Source organism: Chelonia mydas, chromosome 24, assembly GCF_015237465.2.
Source record: "Chelonia mydas isolate rCheMyd1 chromosome 24, rCheMyd1.pri.v2, whole genome shotgun sequence".
Lineage (NCBI taxonomy): Eukaryota > Metazoa > Chordata > Testudines > Cheloniidae > Chelonia > Chelonia mydas.
In genome coordinates this window covers 14,678,872-14,696,343 of record NC_051264.2, presented here as the reverse complement: position 1 = coordinate 14,696,343, position 17,472 = coordinate 14,678,872, and the positions used below count along the sequence as shown (strand labels likewise).

Genomic DNA, 17,472 nt, shown 5'->3' with positions numbered 1-17,472 from the left:
TGGGAGCCAGGGCTCCTGGGTTCAGGCCACTCACCTCTCCCTGTTCCATCCCTCAGTTTCTCCATGGAAGAGGGATAAGGACAAAGTTGCCCCCAAACCCCCCCAAAGGCTTCAGAGGTGGTTCTGCCAAGGAGGGGATGGCCGCAGCCAGGGCGGCGAGCTCAGGGATGGGATCCCTGCCTGCCCCAAGTGGGCTGCGCTGGGTAGGACAGGCAAGGAAGATGCAGCAGGGGCTGTTGCTACCTCAGCACAGGAATAAACCCCTGGGCTCAGGTGCCCGGGACAGGGCCATCTTTACTGGCCCCCAGGGCAGGGCACAAGGGAGGGTAGGATGGTCCAGGCAGAACCACAGGCCAAGCCAGCCTGGAGCAGCCAGATAGAGCTGGTGCCCCCTAGCAGGGAACCATTCCCCACCCACCTGAGCCTGCCAGTCCCTGCCCTGGGGCAGGTCGGAGCTGGCGTCCCCCAGAGGGGAAAGGCCCCATGTCCCAGTCCCTGCCATAGACCTGAATGCGCATTTAGTCAGTTTATTCAGAACATTGGGAATTACAGAACGCCACAAAACCCACATGGGATCCCCCCCACACCTGACACCGCCACTCCACCTCCGCTCAGCCCCACCAGCCCTCCCACCACCAGCATCTGGTCACCCCCCCTTACACTGACCCCCCACCTTGCAGAAGAGGGGACAGCTGGGTTAGGCCCCCAATAACTCCACCCCCGATAGGCGCGTCCCACCCACACTCCTTCCCTAACATGGGTGTGGCTACCTACAACTTCACCCCTTTGGGGGCGGGGCTCCCCGAGCCCCTCCCAGGCAGGACAGGGCCATCAGGCCCAGCTGTGCTGCTGGAGGGTCTTGAGGGCCAGGGTCCAGCGCTCCAGCCACTGCTGCAAGGTGAGGCCCTGGCGGTGCTCCGCCGGCAGGGAGAACTGCCCCGGCTGCTCCCACCTGAACACAGGGAGCGGGAGAGAGTGGGGAGCGGGTGAGATGGCTCCTTCCGGCCCCCCGCCCCAGCACAGACACCACCACGTCCACACTTACCCCGTGCGCACAATCTCCGCCCCCAAATCATCCCTTATGGCATATGCTCCACCCCGGCCGCTCCCTAGGTACGCCCATTCTCCAGAGGCACCAGACCACCCCCTTCCTTCCCACCCCAGCCCCCAACCTCCCCCAATCAGTCCCTCCTGTGCCCCCCCTCCAATTGGGCAAGCCCCCTTCTTCCTCACAGCCCCCACCCCACCCCAGGCAGGGGAGAACCAACCCTGGACCCCCTCCCAGCACAGGATGGGCAGGGCCTCCCCCCTCTGGAGAACAAGACGTCCCATAAACCAGGTGGGCGGGGGCTCCTCACCAGGCATCGATCGTGGCCTGCACCTCGGGCCAGCGCTCGATGCGGCGCTCGCACTGCTCAGTCACTAGCTGGATCCGCGGCCCCAGGGCTCCGGCCTGCTCCCGGTCGTGGTCCCGCAGGGCCTGCAGCAGGACTGGGGGAAAGAGACATTGGTGAGGCCCGGAGGAGTTATGGCTTGGGGGGGGTGCTGAGCTGTGCTGGAGGATGCCATGGTCCTGCCACCCTTCAGGCCGGCTCGTGTGCCAGGAGGGTGCCCCTCGCAGACCCTGGGAAGGGGCCGCAGGCTGGGGGTCGTCCCCCTGTCCCCCTGGGGAGAGCTCACCTTGCACGTCGGTCCCCTGGCGCTGCTGCAGGCTGGCTAGCGCCTGGCTCTTGTAACCCAGCTGGGCACGCAGGGCCAGCAGCTCCTTCTTCAGCTCAGCCATGTGGGGCAGGAGGTGCTCCGGGGCCTGGGGCAGAGACAGATAGACACAGGGGGTGAGGGGAGACAGGGCCTGCCCCCTCTCCCCCAAGATCACCCCCCAGGGGGCTCTGGGGAGGTTTAATGCAGAATAAACTAGGGGGGTGCTCCTGCCCCACCCCCTTCCCGGTGCCCCCCATCCCATCTCTCCCCAGAAGAGGGTCTCATAGAGGAGGGGTTCACTCCCACCCTGTGGGGAGACATTCCTGCTCCCTGCCACATTGCTTCACCAAGTGTGCGTCTCACCTTGTAGAGAGGGAAGCCGGCAGCCTGGCACACAGTGAGGAAGGCCCGGTCCAGGGCGAGCCCCGTCCGGTCCAGCCGATGGATGGAGAGCTCGTGGGCCGGGACCTGCTGGGACCTGGAGGCAGGGGACGACCGGGTCAGGGCAGCCGAGGATCAGCCCCTGAACCCCTCACCCTCAGGCATCCCCCCTCCCCACCGGGCACCCCAGCCCACAGCCCTCCCGCTCCCCAGGAAGGGCTGGAGGGGCCCCGTCCTGCCGGCATAGTACAGAATTGGTACCCCCGGGAGAGCAGGTACCAGTGTTCCCACAGTGTTAATACCCCTGAGAGTATCAATGCTCCTCTCACCGCTATAGGCTACCGACGCTCCTAGAGCATTATCAGCCCAGAAAGTATTAATCCTCCCACCACAGATCTCGGATACCAATGCTCTCAGAGCATTACCCCCCCGGCGGGAGTATTCATGCTCCCACCAGAGTATTAAAGCCCCTGCCCTATTCTCAGGGTATTAGCTCTCCGCCCAGAGAATACGGGGTTTTCATGAGTATTCCCCAGCACCAACGCTCCTGCTCGTCTCCATGCCACGACTGCAGCATTAATACCACTGCCTAAGTACTGATGCTCCTCCCAGAGGACCAGCGCCCCCAGCGTGGGGCAGAGGAGCAGAGTATCAGTACTGCTCTGCGGGTACCTATCTACCTCCCTCCAACCGGCAGATCTCAGGGTGCTTTTCAGCCCCATTTCAATGGGGCACAGGTGGGAGGGAAGGGGAGGGAGGAGAAAATCCCAGGAATTCTGCATACCCCAAGTCCAGTAGTGCAGAAGGGGGGACACAGGAACACCCCCCTAAGGCCAAGGGGCGCCCCCCCATATGGGGACCCAGCCCCTGGGGCAGCCCAAGAGGGGACAGTTGGCCCCAGGACCCTGCTCGCTGTGGGGGAGAGCAATCAGACAGAGCAGGAGGGTGGGGGGAGACTCACCCCGGGAGGCTGCGGTGCAGCAGGCAGGGGAGGGCGATGGCCCCCAGCTGACGGACCTCGCGCTCCACCCCCCCGTGCAGCCGCTGCGACTCCAGGGTCACGTCCTGTTCCGGGCCCAGCAGCTTCCTCTGCACGAAGGCCTGGACCTGAGAGAGAGAGCGGGGTTTGGGGGAGACGCTGGTGCCCCTCAGTCCCAGCCCTGGGCGCCACTCCCGCAGCCCTGCCGGTGCCCCTCAGTCCCAACCCACAGCCTCCTGGTATCCCAGCCCTGGACTCCCCCATCCTCTGTCAGTGCCCCCTGATCCCGCCCCTTGGCATGGGAGGGTGTCTCACCTCGGCCTGGTCCTTGCGGAGCTGGGATTTGATGTAGGAGGTGCCTTTGATCAGCGCCCGGATGTGCTGCTGCTTTTCGCGCTGGGGGGGGGTGGGGGTGGGGGGAGATAGTGTCAGTCCTGGGGCTGCTTCAGGACAGTGTCCCTGCTCCCCCCGGGCTAGCAAGGCACCCCATATTCAACCCCGCAATCGCTCCCTTTCCCATAGAAGGAACCCCCCGCCCCAAACTTCTCCACTCCTTCCTTTCCCTGCCTGCCCCCCCCCCCCCCATCATCCCCAAACCCATATACTCCCCCCAGCATGCACCCCCCTCTACTTCCTTCCCCCCAGGCCAGCCAGGTACCCTGTGGATCCCCCTCCAGGAACCCCCCACCCACGGGCACCCTCCCAGCCAACCCCACCTCATCCTCCTGTGTGCCCTACTGCCTCCCCACCCCACAGGCAGGTCCCACGTCCAGAGGTTGCCCTGCTCTGGCCCCCAGATTCCCCCCCGCGCTTCCCGCACTCACCACCAGGTGGCGGAAGTCCAGGATGCGCTGACGCTTGCTCTGCAAGGCCTGCAGCTCGGCATGGCGGGCACTTGCCTCCTGCTCCAGTTCCTGGCAGCCTCGACGCAGCCCATCCCGCAGCCCTGCCAGCCGCACAGCCCGCAGCTCCAGCTCCAGCACCGCCCTGGGGGCCGGGGGGGACAGGCCAGTTCAGTGGGGGGGGAGGGGGAGTCTCCCCAGCAGGGGGTGCTCACCACAGGGCCCCGAGAGTACAGGCGGACCCCACAGGACAGGGAAGTCTCCCCAGCAGGGAGCGCGCTCCAGGGGGCCCTGACAGAGCTGGGGGTCCCTTGGAGTGGGAAGTCTCCCCAGCAGGGAGCACGCTCCAGGGGGCCCTGACAGAGCCGGGGGTCCCTTGGAGTGGAAAGTCCCGCCAGCAGGGAGCGCTCTCCCAGCGGTGGGTGGTCACGAACTGTGCAGGGCTGAGTCCAGGGGGCGGGGTGTCTCCCAGGGCCTGGGGCAGCTACCTGGCGAGGATGGCGTGCTCCGAGCCGTCCGCCAGCAGCCGGTGCATCTCCTGCACGAGGGAGGCAAGCTGCGCCGTGCCGCGCTGCTCCCGGGCCTGTAGGGGGAGCTGCTGCACCCACAGCTCCTCACACCTGCTCCAGCCTTCCTGCAGCCGGGGGAGGGAGCAGGTAAAGAGGGGCCAGGGGACTCTGCCCCCTCCCCCAACTCTATCCCAGCCAGAGATATGGGCCCTGTTGTCCCTGGGACCCCCCAGCACTGAGATACAGCCCCCTCCCCCTGATATATCCCACACTCCAGGAGCCCCAGATGTGGCCCCCTCCCCCCCGCTATATATCCTAGCCACTGGGACTGCCCAGCCCCCACATACGGCCCTGCCTGCCCCCCCCGCCAATGCCCCCACTCACCTGTATGAGGCCCCGGACTGAGGGCAGGGCTGCTGGCGGCCCCGCCAGGTCTTCCAGACGGGAGCTCTCGTAGCGGAACCTGCAGGCCAGAGATACAGGTCCCAGCATTGGTGCCATGGGTCACTGCAGCACCACTAGGGTGACAGGTCCCGGAGCCCCGACTCTGCCCCCATGGAGTACAAGCTGCCACCACCAGGGGGCCAAAGCCCCACACCACCCCTCTCTCTCGAGCTCTGACTCTGCCCCCACCCCCAAGTACAAGCCACCACCACTGGGGGGCGACAGCTCCCTACAGCACCACACCCCCACACTGTCAGCCCCTTAGCGGTACCCACTTGAGGGCCTCTACGTCGCGGGGAATGTCAATGCGGCTGGTGAGCTCCTGCATCTGCAGGGTGTTCTCCAGGGCCAGGTGCTCCAGGGCTGCCAGGACATGGTTGGGAGGGTGGGAACCCACGATGTCCTGCATGGGCAGAGAGGCGGGAGATGAGCCACAGTGGGCCAGGGACGCTGTACCTTCCCTCACGGCTGGCTCCAATGCCCCAGTGCGGGGCTAGAGGGCGCTGCGCTGCAGGGAGCAGGGCAGGGGGCTCTCCCCTGGCAGTCAGGGCTGCCTCAATGCCCCAGCCCGGAGCTAAGGGGCGCCCAGCTGCCCCTCCCAGAGGTGGCTGCATCCCTGCAGCAGGCGAGCCGTCCCCAGGGTACCTACCCCATTGCTCCTCCCTCCCTCCCCCCCGTTACCTCCACCGTGCTCAGCCAGTGCTGGTAGGACGCGTCCAGCAGCTCCTCGCTTGTCCCGCTGCTGAGAGAGAGACACCCATGGGGCGGGTCAGAAACAGAGCACGGGGGAAGGGGAGGGCAGGGGAGCTCACAGGGTCTTACGGGAGGGCCCCAGATGTGCTGTGCTCGAAGAGTGACTTCAGGAAGTGGAAGCGCAGCTGGCAGGCCGTCCGCACGTCCCGCTGCGGAGACAGGGACAGACATGCGGACGGGTTACCGGGGTGGGGAAGACACGACGGCCCTCAAGAAAGCTGCAGATCACCAGGATCTACTGGATCCTCCCCCCTTATTGGGATCCAGGCACCAGGCTCAGGGAGATCCCTCAGGATCCCAAGACCTGATTGCCAATGGCCCGACAGACTCTCCCCGGGGCCCGGCACCAGGCTCAGTCCGATTCCCTCCTCCTTCCCAACCAAACCCCATCGCCAGATCCCACAGGGAGATCACCAGAGCCCCATGCTGGCATTCACAGGGCTCAGATTACCGGGTACCCCTTGTCACTAGATCCTGCCTTGGCATCTCCAGATCCCCCCCCATGAGATCCAGGACTGGGATCCCCAGATCACCATCCCCAACTAGCAGAGCGGAGCAGGATTCTCAACTTCCTCTCCCACCGCCCAGGATCTACCCACTATCCTCTCCCCAACTCACCAGTACTTCAGGCTCCAAGCCAGCAAATCCGAGGTCAGGCACCTTCCCTCCCATCGTCAGCTCCACCTTGGCCTTTCTGCAGAGACCAGAGGAGGCTGTGAAAATTGGCGGGGTGGGGTGGGGTGGGGGGCGGGAGAGGAAGGGGGAGCACAGTTCAGGACGTCTCCCCCCATCCCCAGCGGGACCCTGCCATGGAGCAAAGGATCCTGAGAGATGCTACCCAGGATGGGCAATCCCTAATGCCACCTGCCATGGGACCCCCTACCAAGGAGCAAAGGATTCTGGGAGCTACTGCCCAGCAGAGATGTCCACCGGATAGTGCTTCAGAAGCAAAGGATTCCGGGGGACGCGACCAGGAGCAGTGGGGACCCCACGCTAAGGACGGAACCACCCCCCACACACCTGCTGATGTCCTTCAGCTGCTCCAGCCGCCCCCTCAGCTGTGCTACGCTGCCCTGCAGCTGCTGGCGTTCCTTGGCCAGGCGGGCCGCATAGGCCTTGAGCAGCAGGGAGCGGCGCTGGGCGTCACGGATCCGCTCCTGGGCCGCCTCCAGGGAGACCTCTGCGGGGTGGGAGCAGAAAGAGCATCAGGGAAACCCCACCCCAAGCCCCAGACGATAACTACTAGGCCCCACTCCCCTCCCAGAGCTGGGGATAGAACCCAGGAGTCCTGGCTCCCAGCCTCTCCCCCTCCCTTGCCCCGCTCCCAGAACCCAGGAGTCCTGAGGTGATGGGTGTGAACCCCACAGGTGATTGTCTGGGGAGGGACCATAGGGGGAAAATCAGCAGCCCCAGGGGCCACGGGAACCTTGCGGATGGGGAAGAGACCACGTACCCCCAAGGACGGCAGGGAGGGGGAACAATCCTGCCCCCCCCGCACGAAGAAGCGGGGGGAAATGGATTTGGGCTGCAGGGGGACGATCCCACTGGGTGTTGGGGGAGAACAGATGGGAGGACTGGGGTGGACTTTGTGCCCCCCACCCCCAGAGTGATGGCCTGGGGTAGAGCGCTGGAGGCACAGACTACGCCGCCTCCCAGATCCTTGGGGCTCCCCCCTTACCGTCAGCCATGACCTCGCGCTGGGCTGTCTCTATCTGCAGGTCCAGCTGCTGCAGCTCCCCACGCAGGCGGGCCACGCCCTGGGCAAGCTGCTGGCGCCGCTCCTGCTCTGGTTCCGACCCACTGGGCTTTCCCTGTGGGGAGGGGGAGACACCGACTGCTATAGACCCAGGCATCCTGCTCACCCCACGGCAAGGCCCCTGCTCCATCCTGCAGCACCCCAACCCCAATCCCCCACCCTCATCTCCCAGATCCACAGCTCAGCAACAAGGCACCCACTGTCCCCCACCCTATCCCATGCCATAGGACCCCTCTGCACCACGATCCCACCCAGACTCACTTCCCACCCACTGCTCCCACCCTATTCCACCCCGCAGCACCACCTGATCCTCACCTTGCCCCACGACCCCATCCCCTACCCTGACCCACTCTATCCCACCCCACAGCAGCCCGATCCCCTTCCCCGCCCCTCCAAATCCAGATTACCATCCCCTACCGACTCCCCCACCCACCACAGCAACACCCGTCCCGTCCCATCCCACCCACAGCCCTCACCCACACGCCCCATCCACACCTGCCCCATCTCCCATTCAACCAGCAGTCTCCACCGGCCCCCTCACCTCTGCCTCCTCCAGATGCTGGTACCTGAGGCAAGGCCTGAGTAAAGGAGGCTGAACGTGGAGAGTGACAGAGGCCCGGACAGACGGACAGACAAACAGACGTCAGGGAGAGGTCGGAGCCAGCAGGCTTCGAGGTCCAAGGCCAGGAGACAGACACCAGCCAAGGCTCGGCAAGGAAATTAAACCCGCCCCTATAGGGCATAGGGGACACCGGGCTGGATGGGCCCAGGGGCTTGGTCCAGGCAGGGACGGGGCAGGACACTGGGCTGGATGGGCCTCTTGGTGAGAAAGCTGCCCATAGTAACAAGCCCCCACGGCAAAGGGGAACGAGGAAAGGATACCACAGCAAGTTCCCTCGGATCTTCTTCACATTCCTGTGAGGAAAGAGAGAGGGGTGAATCTACTGCAGAAGCAGCAATGGCTCTGGGAAGGGAGGGGGGTCCAGTGGTTAGAGCAGGGGAGGACGGGAGCCAGGACTCCTGGGTTCTACCCCTGGCTCTGGGAGGAGACCTGAAAAGCAGAAGGCCCCCATGTCCGATTCCCCGCTGCTGCCCCCCTGAGCCAGCCAGTCCCCCGCCCTGGGGCCGGGTGGGAGCCAGCGGCCCTTTGAGGGGAAAGGCGCCGCACCCCATTCCTCTCACCTCTGGTGGTGCACATGCCGGGTGACGTATCTCCAGATCTCCGCACACTGGCCTGAGCACATGCTGGGGATACAGAGCAACAGCATCAGCCCCACGGGGACGCGACCGGAAACCCCTACGAGGAGCATGGGTGGCCCTCGGTTGAGGGCCGTATACCCCCCGCACATTGCTGCCCCAGGGCTGGATACCCCCTTTTTCTTCCCTCCCCCCACCGGGCCGGGCTCATCCAGGTAACCTCACAGGGCTTGGGGGTAACCTGGCAGGGGGCTAGTAGGCCCTTTTATGGGGGAGAGCGGAGGGGGGGGGGCCTCTGGCCCCACAGCTGGGATATAATCAAGGGGCAGTGAATGTGGATGTGGGGGGAGTAGGGCAGTCAGGGAACCCATGGGGGAAAAAGGTGGAGAGCTGGGGCAGGAAGGTACCAAGGAGCAGAGGAGGCAAGGGGGGGCCAAGGGGGGAGGAGGACCGGGGGGCAGGAAGTGAGGGGAGAGGGAGGCCGGCCCCCACAGCGGGGACCCCGAAGGAGCAGGGGAAAGGCGGCCGGGGGGAGCCGCAGGAGCCCGCGGACAAGGAGGGAAACGGGAACTCGCGGAACAAAAGGAGACGGGGAGCGGGGGGGGGGGCAGGGGGCGGGAGGCGGAGGGTGCCAGTGCTGGGAAAGGGAGGGGGGGTCCCCGCGCTGGGGGGAAGGGAAGGACCGGGGGGGCGGGAGCCGGGAGCGGGTCCCCGCGCTGGGGGGCCCGGGGCTCTCACCGGCGGAAGGCCCCGTCGGGGGGCACCTTCCCGGGGGGCAGCCCCATCTCCTGGGCCGCCCAGAGCTTCAGCTCCAGCGCGGGCCCACCCCGCTCCATGCCGGGACCCGAGCGCCGAGCGCGCCGGCCGCTGCCGCAAGGCCCGCCGGGAGCTGGGGGCGGGGCCTGTCGTTGCTGGGGGGCGGGGCCTGCCGGGGGAGGGGGCGGGGCCTGCCGGGGGAGGGGGCGGGGCCTGCCGGCAGCCGCAATTGGCTTTTCCCCCCTTCGTGCGGGTCCCACCACAGGCCCCAGGGTGGCCCCTCCCCAGTGTGTAACAGCGCCACCTGCAGGCTTCCGGCAGAACGAACAGAAGGCGCAGCTTATGCGCCCTGGGCACTGAATTCCCCCGGGGTCTTTGCTGAGCCATTCTGTACCCCAGGGGTTCTCAAAATGGGGGTCGTGAGGTTATTACGTGGGGGGGGGGGGGTTGCAAGCTGTCATCCTCCACCTCCAACCAGGGGTGGGGATGAGAGGGAAGGGGCAGTGAGGGGCAGGGACTCGGGGGGAATGGGCAGCGTGTCAGTGACGACTCCGGGAAAGGGCCGGAGTGGGGACGGGACGGGACTAGGAGAAGGGGCGGTTCGGGGGCGGGACCTCGGTAGAAAGGGCGGAGCGAGGGCGGGGCCTTGGAGCAAGAGGCGGGACGGGGGCGGGCCCAGGAGGGTGGGACCGTGCGGGAGCGGCGATGGTGAAAAGGGGCGGTGTGGGGGCGGGGTTTGGGGAAAGGGGCGGTGTGGGGGCGGAGTCTTGGGAGAAGGGGCGGGGCAGGCCAGGGTTTCAGGAAGAAGGGGACGCACAAGGGGTAAGGGGCAATGCGAGGTTGGAGAATTGGGGAAAAGGGGCGGTCCGGGGGCAGAGCCTTGGGGGAAGGGGCGGTGCGGGGGCGGGGCCTCGGGGGATGGGGCGGGGCAAGGGTGGGGGCCCGGAGGAAGGGGAGCCGCGGGAGGGGGGTGGCTACATTCCGGCGCTGGTGGCCCCCCCCCTTTTAGGGACCGGTAATTCCGTCGCCCCTGCGCGCCCCCCACCCCCAGAAACTCCCCTCCATGCACAGCCCGGCTCTCACTGCCGGACCTGACTCCGGTGTGACTCGAGGGGCTCAGAATTCGCTCCGTTTTCCTTCCGACGTGAAGGCGAATAAGGAAATAAACCCTGTTCCCTGACCCCAGCTCCTGGGTTGTCTGTCATCCTGGGACTGCCATAAGGAATCCAGGTAAACCGCAATCGGTCGAGGTACTTATCTGGCCCCCACCACTGCAGTCTCTGTGCACCTCCTGAGTCTATCCCCGCCATGCTTGTGAAGGAGGGAAGTGGTGGTGTTCGTTGATCGGGGCCCTGGGAAATTAAATGACTAGCCCAGGGTCACCGCGGGAACTGGGCCCAGATTCTTAAAGGTATTTAGGCACTTAACTCGCATGGAAATCAGTGGGAGTTAAGCATCTAAACGCCTTCGAGGTCAGATCTGGGCCTTTGTGGTTGAGTTAGGAATAGAACCAGTGACTTTCCAGGCTCAGTTCAGTACCCTGCCTACCAGACCCTCCTTTTCTCCCACTTAAAATGAAGCCGGCAGTTACACGGCCCCCCTCCCCCGTAACTTTTATACACGTGCGGATTTTTTTCAGTCGCACGAGGATCATGGGTATGAGGTAAATCCGCTGTCTTCAGATCCACGGCCAAGACCCGTTCTGCTTAACTACAGGCATAACGTGCCCAAGGACCCGGGTCCCAGTTCCTCCTCCTGTTGGTGGTGTCCTGGAAAGGAGCTGGTCTGTCCCCGCTACCTCTACGTTATGGCTGTCGGGGCCTCCCGAGAGATGGTGGGGAAAGGGGAGGCGCCTGGGGCACTGTTTACGTTGGGTTTCTCCCCGTGGGCGAGGTCAGTCAGTCTTTGGCAGCGGGGGAGTGGCGGCAGGAGCTCTGAAAGATGATGACCCCGGTGAGTGCCCACAGAGATGTGTGGAAAGGGGACTGTTCTGGCTGTAGCTGGTGGGGTGTGTCTCTTGGTTGTTAAGCTCATGTGTGTCTGTCTCATTTATGGCTAATGTTACCCCTTCCTTTGGGTGCTTTAGGTTTCCTTTTTGGGGGGAGGGGCGGGCAGAGAGAAGTGTGCCGAGAATAAATGGTTCGTGCCAACAGTGTGTTTCGCCTTGGCAAAAGTAAACCGGAGTCGGGCCAGGTGCACGCTACGGACTTACATCGGCATCGCTGCGTTGCTCAGGGGCGTGACAAACCAAAGGCGCGCAGTGTAGCTGCGGTTTGTCTGCGGGAGAGAGCTCTCCCGCAGACAAAACAGTGCCACCCCCCAGGAGCAGCGGCGGCTCCCTGCACACAGAGCGCTGTTCACGCGGGCGCTTTTCCTAGTTAAACTTCTGTGTTTGGGGCCTGCGGGTGGGGTTTTTGTGTTGGTGTTTTAACGCCCCAGAAAGACAATAACAGGGCTGTTACTCTGAAAAGCGTAGACAAAGCCTCAGCGTTTCACCGCTTGCTAAGCAGAAGGAGGAATAGCTTGTTTAGCGTAGTTAACACATTTCAAGGGACGCTTTTTTGAGGTGAAGTGGCCTGTTAACGCTCCTCCAGTCACAGGAAAGAAAGTAAAGGGGCCGAGGAGAAAGCAGTTGGGGGAGGTGGTTAGTGGTTTCCAGATTGTTGTAAATAAACCGTCAACCCAGTACCTTTATTCTGTCCGGGATTTTTAGTGTCTAGCAAAGTTCTGAATTTCAACTCCCAGGCCCGTCTTTTTGAAAGTGTTGTGCAGGTTTCCTTTGAGGATGAGGGCTGATGGATCACAGACAAGAGTGATTGCTCTGTGAGAAGTGCTCACCCACAGATGACGCGGTGGTCTTGTCTTAGCGTTTTCCTGTTCGTCTGTGAGCATAGTGATTCTCTGGTTTCACCCCCATAGTTGTTGTTGGGGCATTTGGTGCACTGGATGAGGTAAACCACATGTTGTGATTGGCACGTGTAGGACCCGTGGATCTCGAAAGGCGTGTTGTGGAGTGTGTTGGTCGTTGTAGCAGTGGAGATGTGTCTGCAGGTTTTGCGTCTGGTGCTGCTGTGAGTTGGTGTGTCCTGGTCTGTGGGGAGCTCGCTTCTGATGATGAGCTTGGAGAGATTAGGGGTTGTTCTGAAGGCCAGAAGTGGGGCTTCAGGAAAGATTTGTTGGGTTTTAGTTGTTTGATACCCCCTATGGGTTGCAGCGTAGGGTGTGGTAGGTGACCACTAGGGGTGTGCGGTCGGTGGGGGTTTTATTTCTGTATTGAAGCACGTTTCCTTGGTGTATCTGGGTGGCCCATTCCACGATGCGATGTACTTCTCTGGTGGGGTGTCCCCCTTTGGCGAAGGCGGTTTTGAGCGTGTTAAGGCGCCTGTCCCTCAGAGCGTATTCTGTGGGATCTGAGTGCCCGCCAGTAGACAACAGATTGCTTGGTGTGTTTGGGGTGATTTCTGGATCTGTGAAGATAGGTGTGGTGATCCGTGGGTTTCCTCTATGTCTCGAGGGGTTCCTATGTCTGTAGGGTTCCAAGCATCGGCAAACACTGTCCTCTGCGTGTACTTGCTTGTCCAAAGGGGAGCGGGTGGGGTGGCACCAGTGGGTTTTGGAGAATGTCAGAGAATGTCAGGGCTCTTGGCACCTTGCAGGATCAAGGCCTTTGAGTGTATCTGTAAAATAAGGAGAGCGTTCTTGTTGGTCAGAGGGACGTTTTTGCAGGTTATGAAATGGAACGCTTCTGTGTAGACCTGAGCAATGGGGTTGGGGGGAGGGGGAGAAACTTACCTGTGGGCAGCTGGTTCCACCGCTGCCCATTCTGGGGCTTCTCCCACCTTTCTGTCAAACAGCTGGTACTGGCCACAGTTGGAGACGGGGATAGTGGAATTGCAGGCAACCCCTTTTTATTGTTTCTGTGTAAAGTCAAAGAGGCAGCTTGGAGGAAAGGGACCTGAGAGCCCTCTGTGGCTATTCAGCTGCAGAGAAGCCAGAGGACTGACTGGTTTCGCTTCTCAGATATTATTAGCGGGTAGCAAGGAATGACTGAAAGCCGCTCAACTGCACGCAAAGCTCAGTAAAGGCTCTTCGAGTTGTTCTCTGAACCTAAGTGGGAGCGGGACCCACACGTTTGGGTTTCGGAGGGTTTGTTCTGTTTAGGGGACAACTGAACTATTTTGTTCTTAGGGAAAAGATCAGTGACTGGTGGGTGCCGGTGCCCTGCATAACTATACAATAGGATCACCACAGCATTTGCCCCCCCTACCAGTGCAGAAGGTGTTACTCACCTAATTTTTCTAATTTTCTGGAGAAGTCTGATCTCTAGTTTTATGGCCCCCTGCCCCTCTCAAAGGAGCGGGGGGAACAGACTGAGGTCTGTGGAGCAAAGGCTGCTTCTCAAGCTACGTCTGTGCTGGGCCTGACACAATGGATCTGTAACCTCAGCTGGCTTCCCAGGTGCTACTGTGCTATTAATATTAATAATAATAAAGACTCCAACCCCGTAACTTTGCTCGTCTACCTCTTTCCTGCCTTTAGTCTTTGTTGTAGATCTTGAATCCTTGGTGCCAAGGAGCTCCTTGTCCCCCACTGACTCTGGGAGGGGAAGATGCAGAAATCTAAAATTAACATCTGCGCTTAGAACAAAGCTGGTCTTTCAGACTCTGCAAGTGTGAGAATACTTCCCTTCTCAGTAGTGCTTTTCAACCAGTCGTCTGGTATCAGTCCGGCTCCGTGAGATGGAACAGGATCTAGCTCCTGTCTTCGGTCCTGAGTGGACCCCCATTACAATAGTATTTGAGCCCCTCGCAATCTGCAGGGCATGGCTGTTGTTCCCTCCGGACAGGTGGGGAACTGAGGCACGGGGAAGCTATGCGACTTACCGAAGGTAACAAAGGGAGTCTCTGGTGGAGCAGGGAATTGCACCCAGATCTCCTAAATCACAGGCCGGCGCCCCACCTCAGCTCTGCGTCTTACAAAGAGGGACACCGCACCCTAAGCCAACACACAGCTCAGCTTTTTTTTTTTTTCTCTTCTCTCCCCACTCCCCCCCTTCCCCACTGGTAGTTTCCCCGAGGGGAGGTGCAGCGTTCCCGGAGGTACCGCAATACCAGGTCGACCTGTGGCGTGGACGGAGCAAGCTCCTATTCAGTCTCCCTGGCAGAGCAGAGCTCAGTACATCCAGAAAGGTGCATATTTTTCACAACGGCAATTCTTCCAGTTGTTTGTTCCTATCTCCTGTGACTTTTTGTGGAACGTGCATGAGAAGATCTCTTTTCTGTTACGGGGAAGTCCGGTTCAGTTTCCACTGCCTTATCGGGTGATGCGCTGGAGAGCTGCTTATCCCTGTTCCTGCGCTCTGAATATAAATCGGTCTCTGAGGAGATTAGAATCCAAAGAGCTTCTGAGGGGCAGGTCCGCTCTAGCTCTGCGGAGAAGAGACCGAGACTGTTGAGACTCTGGGGGTTCCCAGTTTGATATTTAAGTATTGAAAACGTGCCATTTATTGGGGAGGGGCTGTCATCTCAAAGGTTCCTTTGCCTTTCCCTCCCTTCCTTTCGCTGCCTCTCAAGACTAGGTAAAGCTGCAACAACGGATTCCTAGATTTTAAGGGCTGCAGGGACAATGGGATCATTTGATCTGGCCTCCTGTTTAACACAGGCCGTAGAATTTTATCCATTTTCCCCTGTACGGAGCCAAATAACGTGTTGGACTATGTTGGCGTGCAGGCCTGATGGCTGGAGAGAGGGAGAATACAACACTGCCCTCAGCAGTTTCTTCCTCTAAGGGGGCACCAATGAACACGCCCAAGCTATCAACTCTGTCGCGTGGGAGCCCTGCAGATGCAGGTGCTTGTCTACATGGGAATAGTTCCTGCCATGGCCAGAGTGGAATAGCTTTGGAAGCGGAGTAGTAATTTTGGGGAATAAAGCTACTTTTAGTTGGAACAGAGCGTCCGTGTCGGGGGGTTACGCTGGAAGAGCTACAGCGCAGTGGTTACTCTGCTTCTAGGAGGCCAGTCAATTCCCCCATGTAGACAAGCCTTTAGACGGCAGCCTTTGTGGGTCACAACAGCCAGCTCTGCTCCCTCTCCAGAGCTCACTTCATTTCGGCAGTTCTCTCTCACAGCTTGGTGGAAAAACAAAAAACTGCAAGGGAGGGGGAAACAACTCTCTCACTGAGCCCTGGTCTACGCTTCCAATGTATGTGGGTATAAAATGCATTCCCTGAGTGACACATTCTATTGACCTAGCCCCATCGCCCCCCAACCCCCCCGGGTGTAGACTGGTTTCTCCTAGGGAGATAGCTTGGCAATGGATTTCTCCCAGCCAGGTGCTCACACTTACAGCGCTGCAGCTGGGCCACTGAAGCATTTGGTGGAGACGCTACCTAGGCTGACGGGAGAAGCTCTTTCAGTGGCATAGGTAGCGTCTCCACAAACCGTTGCCACAAACCAGCCTTTCACAGAAGAAACAAGGAGGAGTCCTTGTGGCACCTTAGAGACGAAAACATTTATTTGGGCATAAGCTTTTGTGGGCTATAACTCACATATAACTCAGATGCATGGAGTGAAAGGTACAGTAAGCGGGTATAAATATACAGCACATGAAAAGGTGGGAGTTGCCTTACCAAGTTGGGGGGCGGGTCAGGGCTCACGAGGCCAATTCCCAACAGTTGACAAGCAGGTGTGACTATCAACAGAGGGGAAATTACTTGTTGTAGTGAGCCAGTCGCTCCCAGTCTCTATTCAGGCCTAATTTGATGGTGTCAGGTTTGCAAATTAATTCCAGCGCTGCAGTTTCTCGTTGACTCCTCGTTGTTTTTGCTGATACAGACTCACAGGGCTACCCCTCTGAAACCTTTCACAGAAGAGTAAGGCTGAGCACTTCACAGCTGTAAAGCATGTCACAAACACTGCATAATGAGCTCTCCTGGGAGAGGAGGTAAACAGTTTAATCTTTGCTCTGCAGAGCACTTTGAAAGGGGCAGCCACCTGAAGTGTCCTGTCCCAAGCCACATCCTAGGAACCAGAAGTTAAATATGAGTGTTTTGAACTTCTGTTACAGAGGATTGGGGCCCCTGCGTGCTGGGTGCAGGCCCACACCTACTGCCTTCACTTGAGCTTACAAATCAAAACACATAGACCATCTGTTGGGGGGGGAGAAGAATACCACCTGTCTATCCAATCATAATGCGGTTATTTTTTATAATATTGAAGGTCACGTGTCTATAAAGACGTATCTCCCTGATAACCCCCTATTCACGCCTCCTCCTGTTAAAAGCACTCACCGCGCACAGCAGAGTCCCAGCTTTTTAAATAATTCTCCAGTACCACAAAAAACTCCTCCCGCCTCCCCGCTGACAGAATTGCAGCGGACCCTTAATGCAACCCACCGTTCCCCGCAAACAAACCGAAGAGTTGAATAATTGAGAATTAAAGAAGAAAGAGATTTACTGAGTCTGTTTTTGAACCACCATAGTCTCCCCGGGGGGAGGTACACCGCTCCCAGAAGTACTGCAATACCGGGTCGATGCGTGGAGTGGATGGAGCAAGCTCCTACTCCATCTCCCTGTTTCAAAAATCCATTTAATATATAGTTCTCAGATAAAGAACGTATCAGATATTAAACTGATAAGAACAGATACTACACTTGATCTTAGCCAAAAGGCCGAGAAGCGATACCCTCAACTCGGGGGGTTGTGCAGCCCACCCGTTCCCACAGCTCTCCGCCGGACGGTGACCGCCGCCGCTGAGCGGCACGAACGCCACCGCCATGCTCTGAGCGCTTCCAATCTACGCCGACTGCCTTTGCCTTACCGCTCCATTCTCACCAACCAAAGCCAACCGCCTCCGGCCTGAAAATTCAGCTTCAAAACTGCTCCGTTCCTCCAGCTTGTTCGCGGCCGCCTCGTCACTCGTTTCTCCGCCTGAAAGGTTCTCTCTATTTGCATGAAGCCGGCCCCTTCGCTGCAGCGTGCTGACGGCACCGGCGGGCTAACGCCGGCCTTGCCCGTCGAGACTCGCTGCCTGCTCGCGCCCCCTGCAGCCCACGCGACTCAAGCACTTTTTTTTTTTTTTACCTTCCCCGGGGGAATTCAGTGCCCAGGGCGCATGAGCTGCGCCTTCTGTTCGTTCTGCCGGAAGCCTGCAGG

General features: G+C 60.4%; 1 protein-coding gene and 1 non-coding gene across 7 annotated transcripts; both read right to left on the bottom strand.

Moving 5' to 3' along the window:
* Window positions 1-417: 417 nt before the first annotated feature.
* On the bottom strand, window positions 418-17,340 carry LOC114018305 (HAUS augmin-like complex subunit 5). Of its 6 annotated transcripts, XM_043535111.1 has the most exons (21): window positions 15,949-17,340; window positions 13,111-13,235; window positions 10,410-12,995; window positions 8,548-8,610; window positions 8,248-8,280; window positions 7,907-7,981; window positions 7,288-7,420; window positions 6,630-6,789; window positions 6,228-6,303; window positions 5,679-5,758; window positions 5,538-5,598; window positions 5,132-5,259; window positions 4,797-4,875; window positions 4,392-4,537; window positions 3,886-4,048; window positions 3,377-3,457; window positions 3,044-3,189; window positions 2,065-2,179; window positions 1,681-1,807; window positions 1,359-1,491; window positions 518-952 (listed from the first exon to the last, which is right to left on the bottom strand). In XM_043535111.1, exons 3-21 carry the CDS (start codon window positions 10,626-10,628, stop codon window positions 832-834), a joined length of 2,139 nt encoding a protein of 712 aa, XP_043391046.1. In that variant the 5' UTR covers window positions 10,629-12,995; window positions 13,111-13,235; window positions 15,949-17,340; the 3' UTR covers window positions 518-831. The 6 variants fall into 6 exon arrangements, with proteins under 6 accessions (XP_037739111.1, XP_043391046.1, XP_043391047.1 ...); XM_043535112.1 differs by lacking the exon at window positions 13,111-13,235 and having other exon boundaries at window positions 17,138-17,340; XM_037883184.2 differs by lacking the exon at window positions 15,949-17,340 and having other exon boundaries at window positions 7,907-7,931; window positions 12,008-12,995; window positions 13,111-13,354.
* Window positions 16,810-17,000, bottom strand: LOC114018745. Its single transcript, XR_003564004.2, has one exon. It is a non-coding gene; the product is annotated as a U2 spliceosomal RNA (small nuclear RNA).
* Window positions 17,341-17,472: the final 132 nt, after the last annotated feature.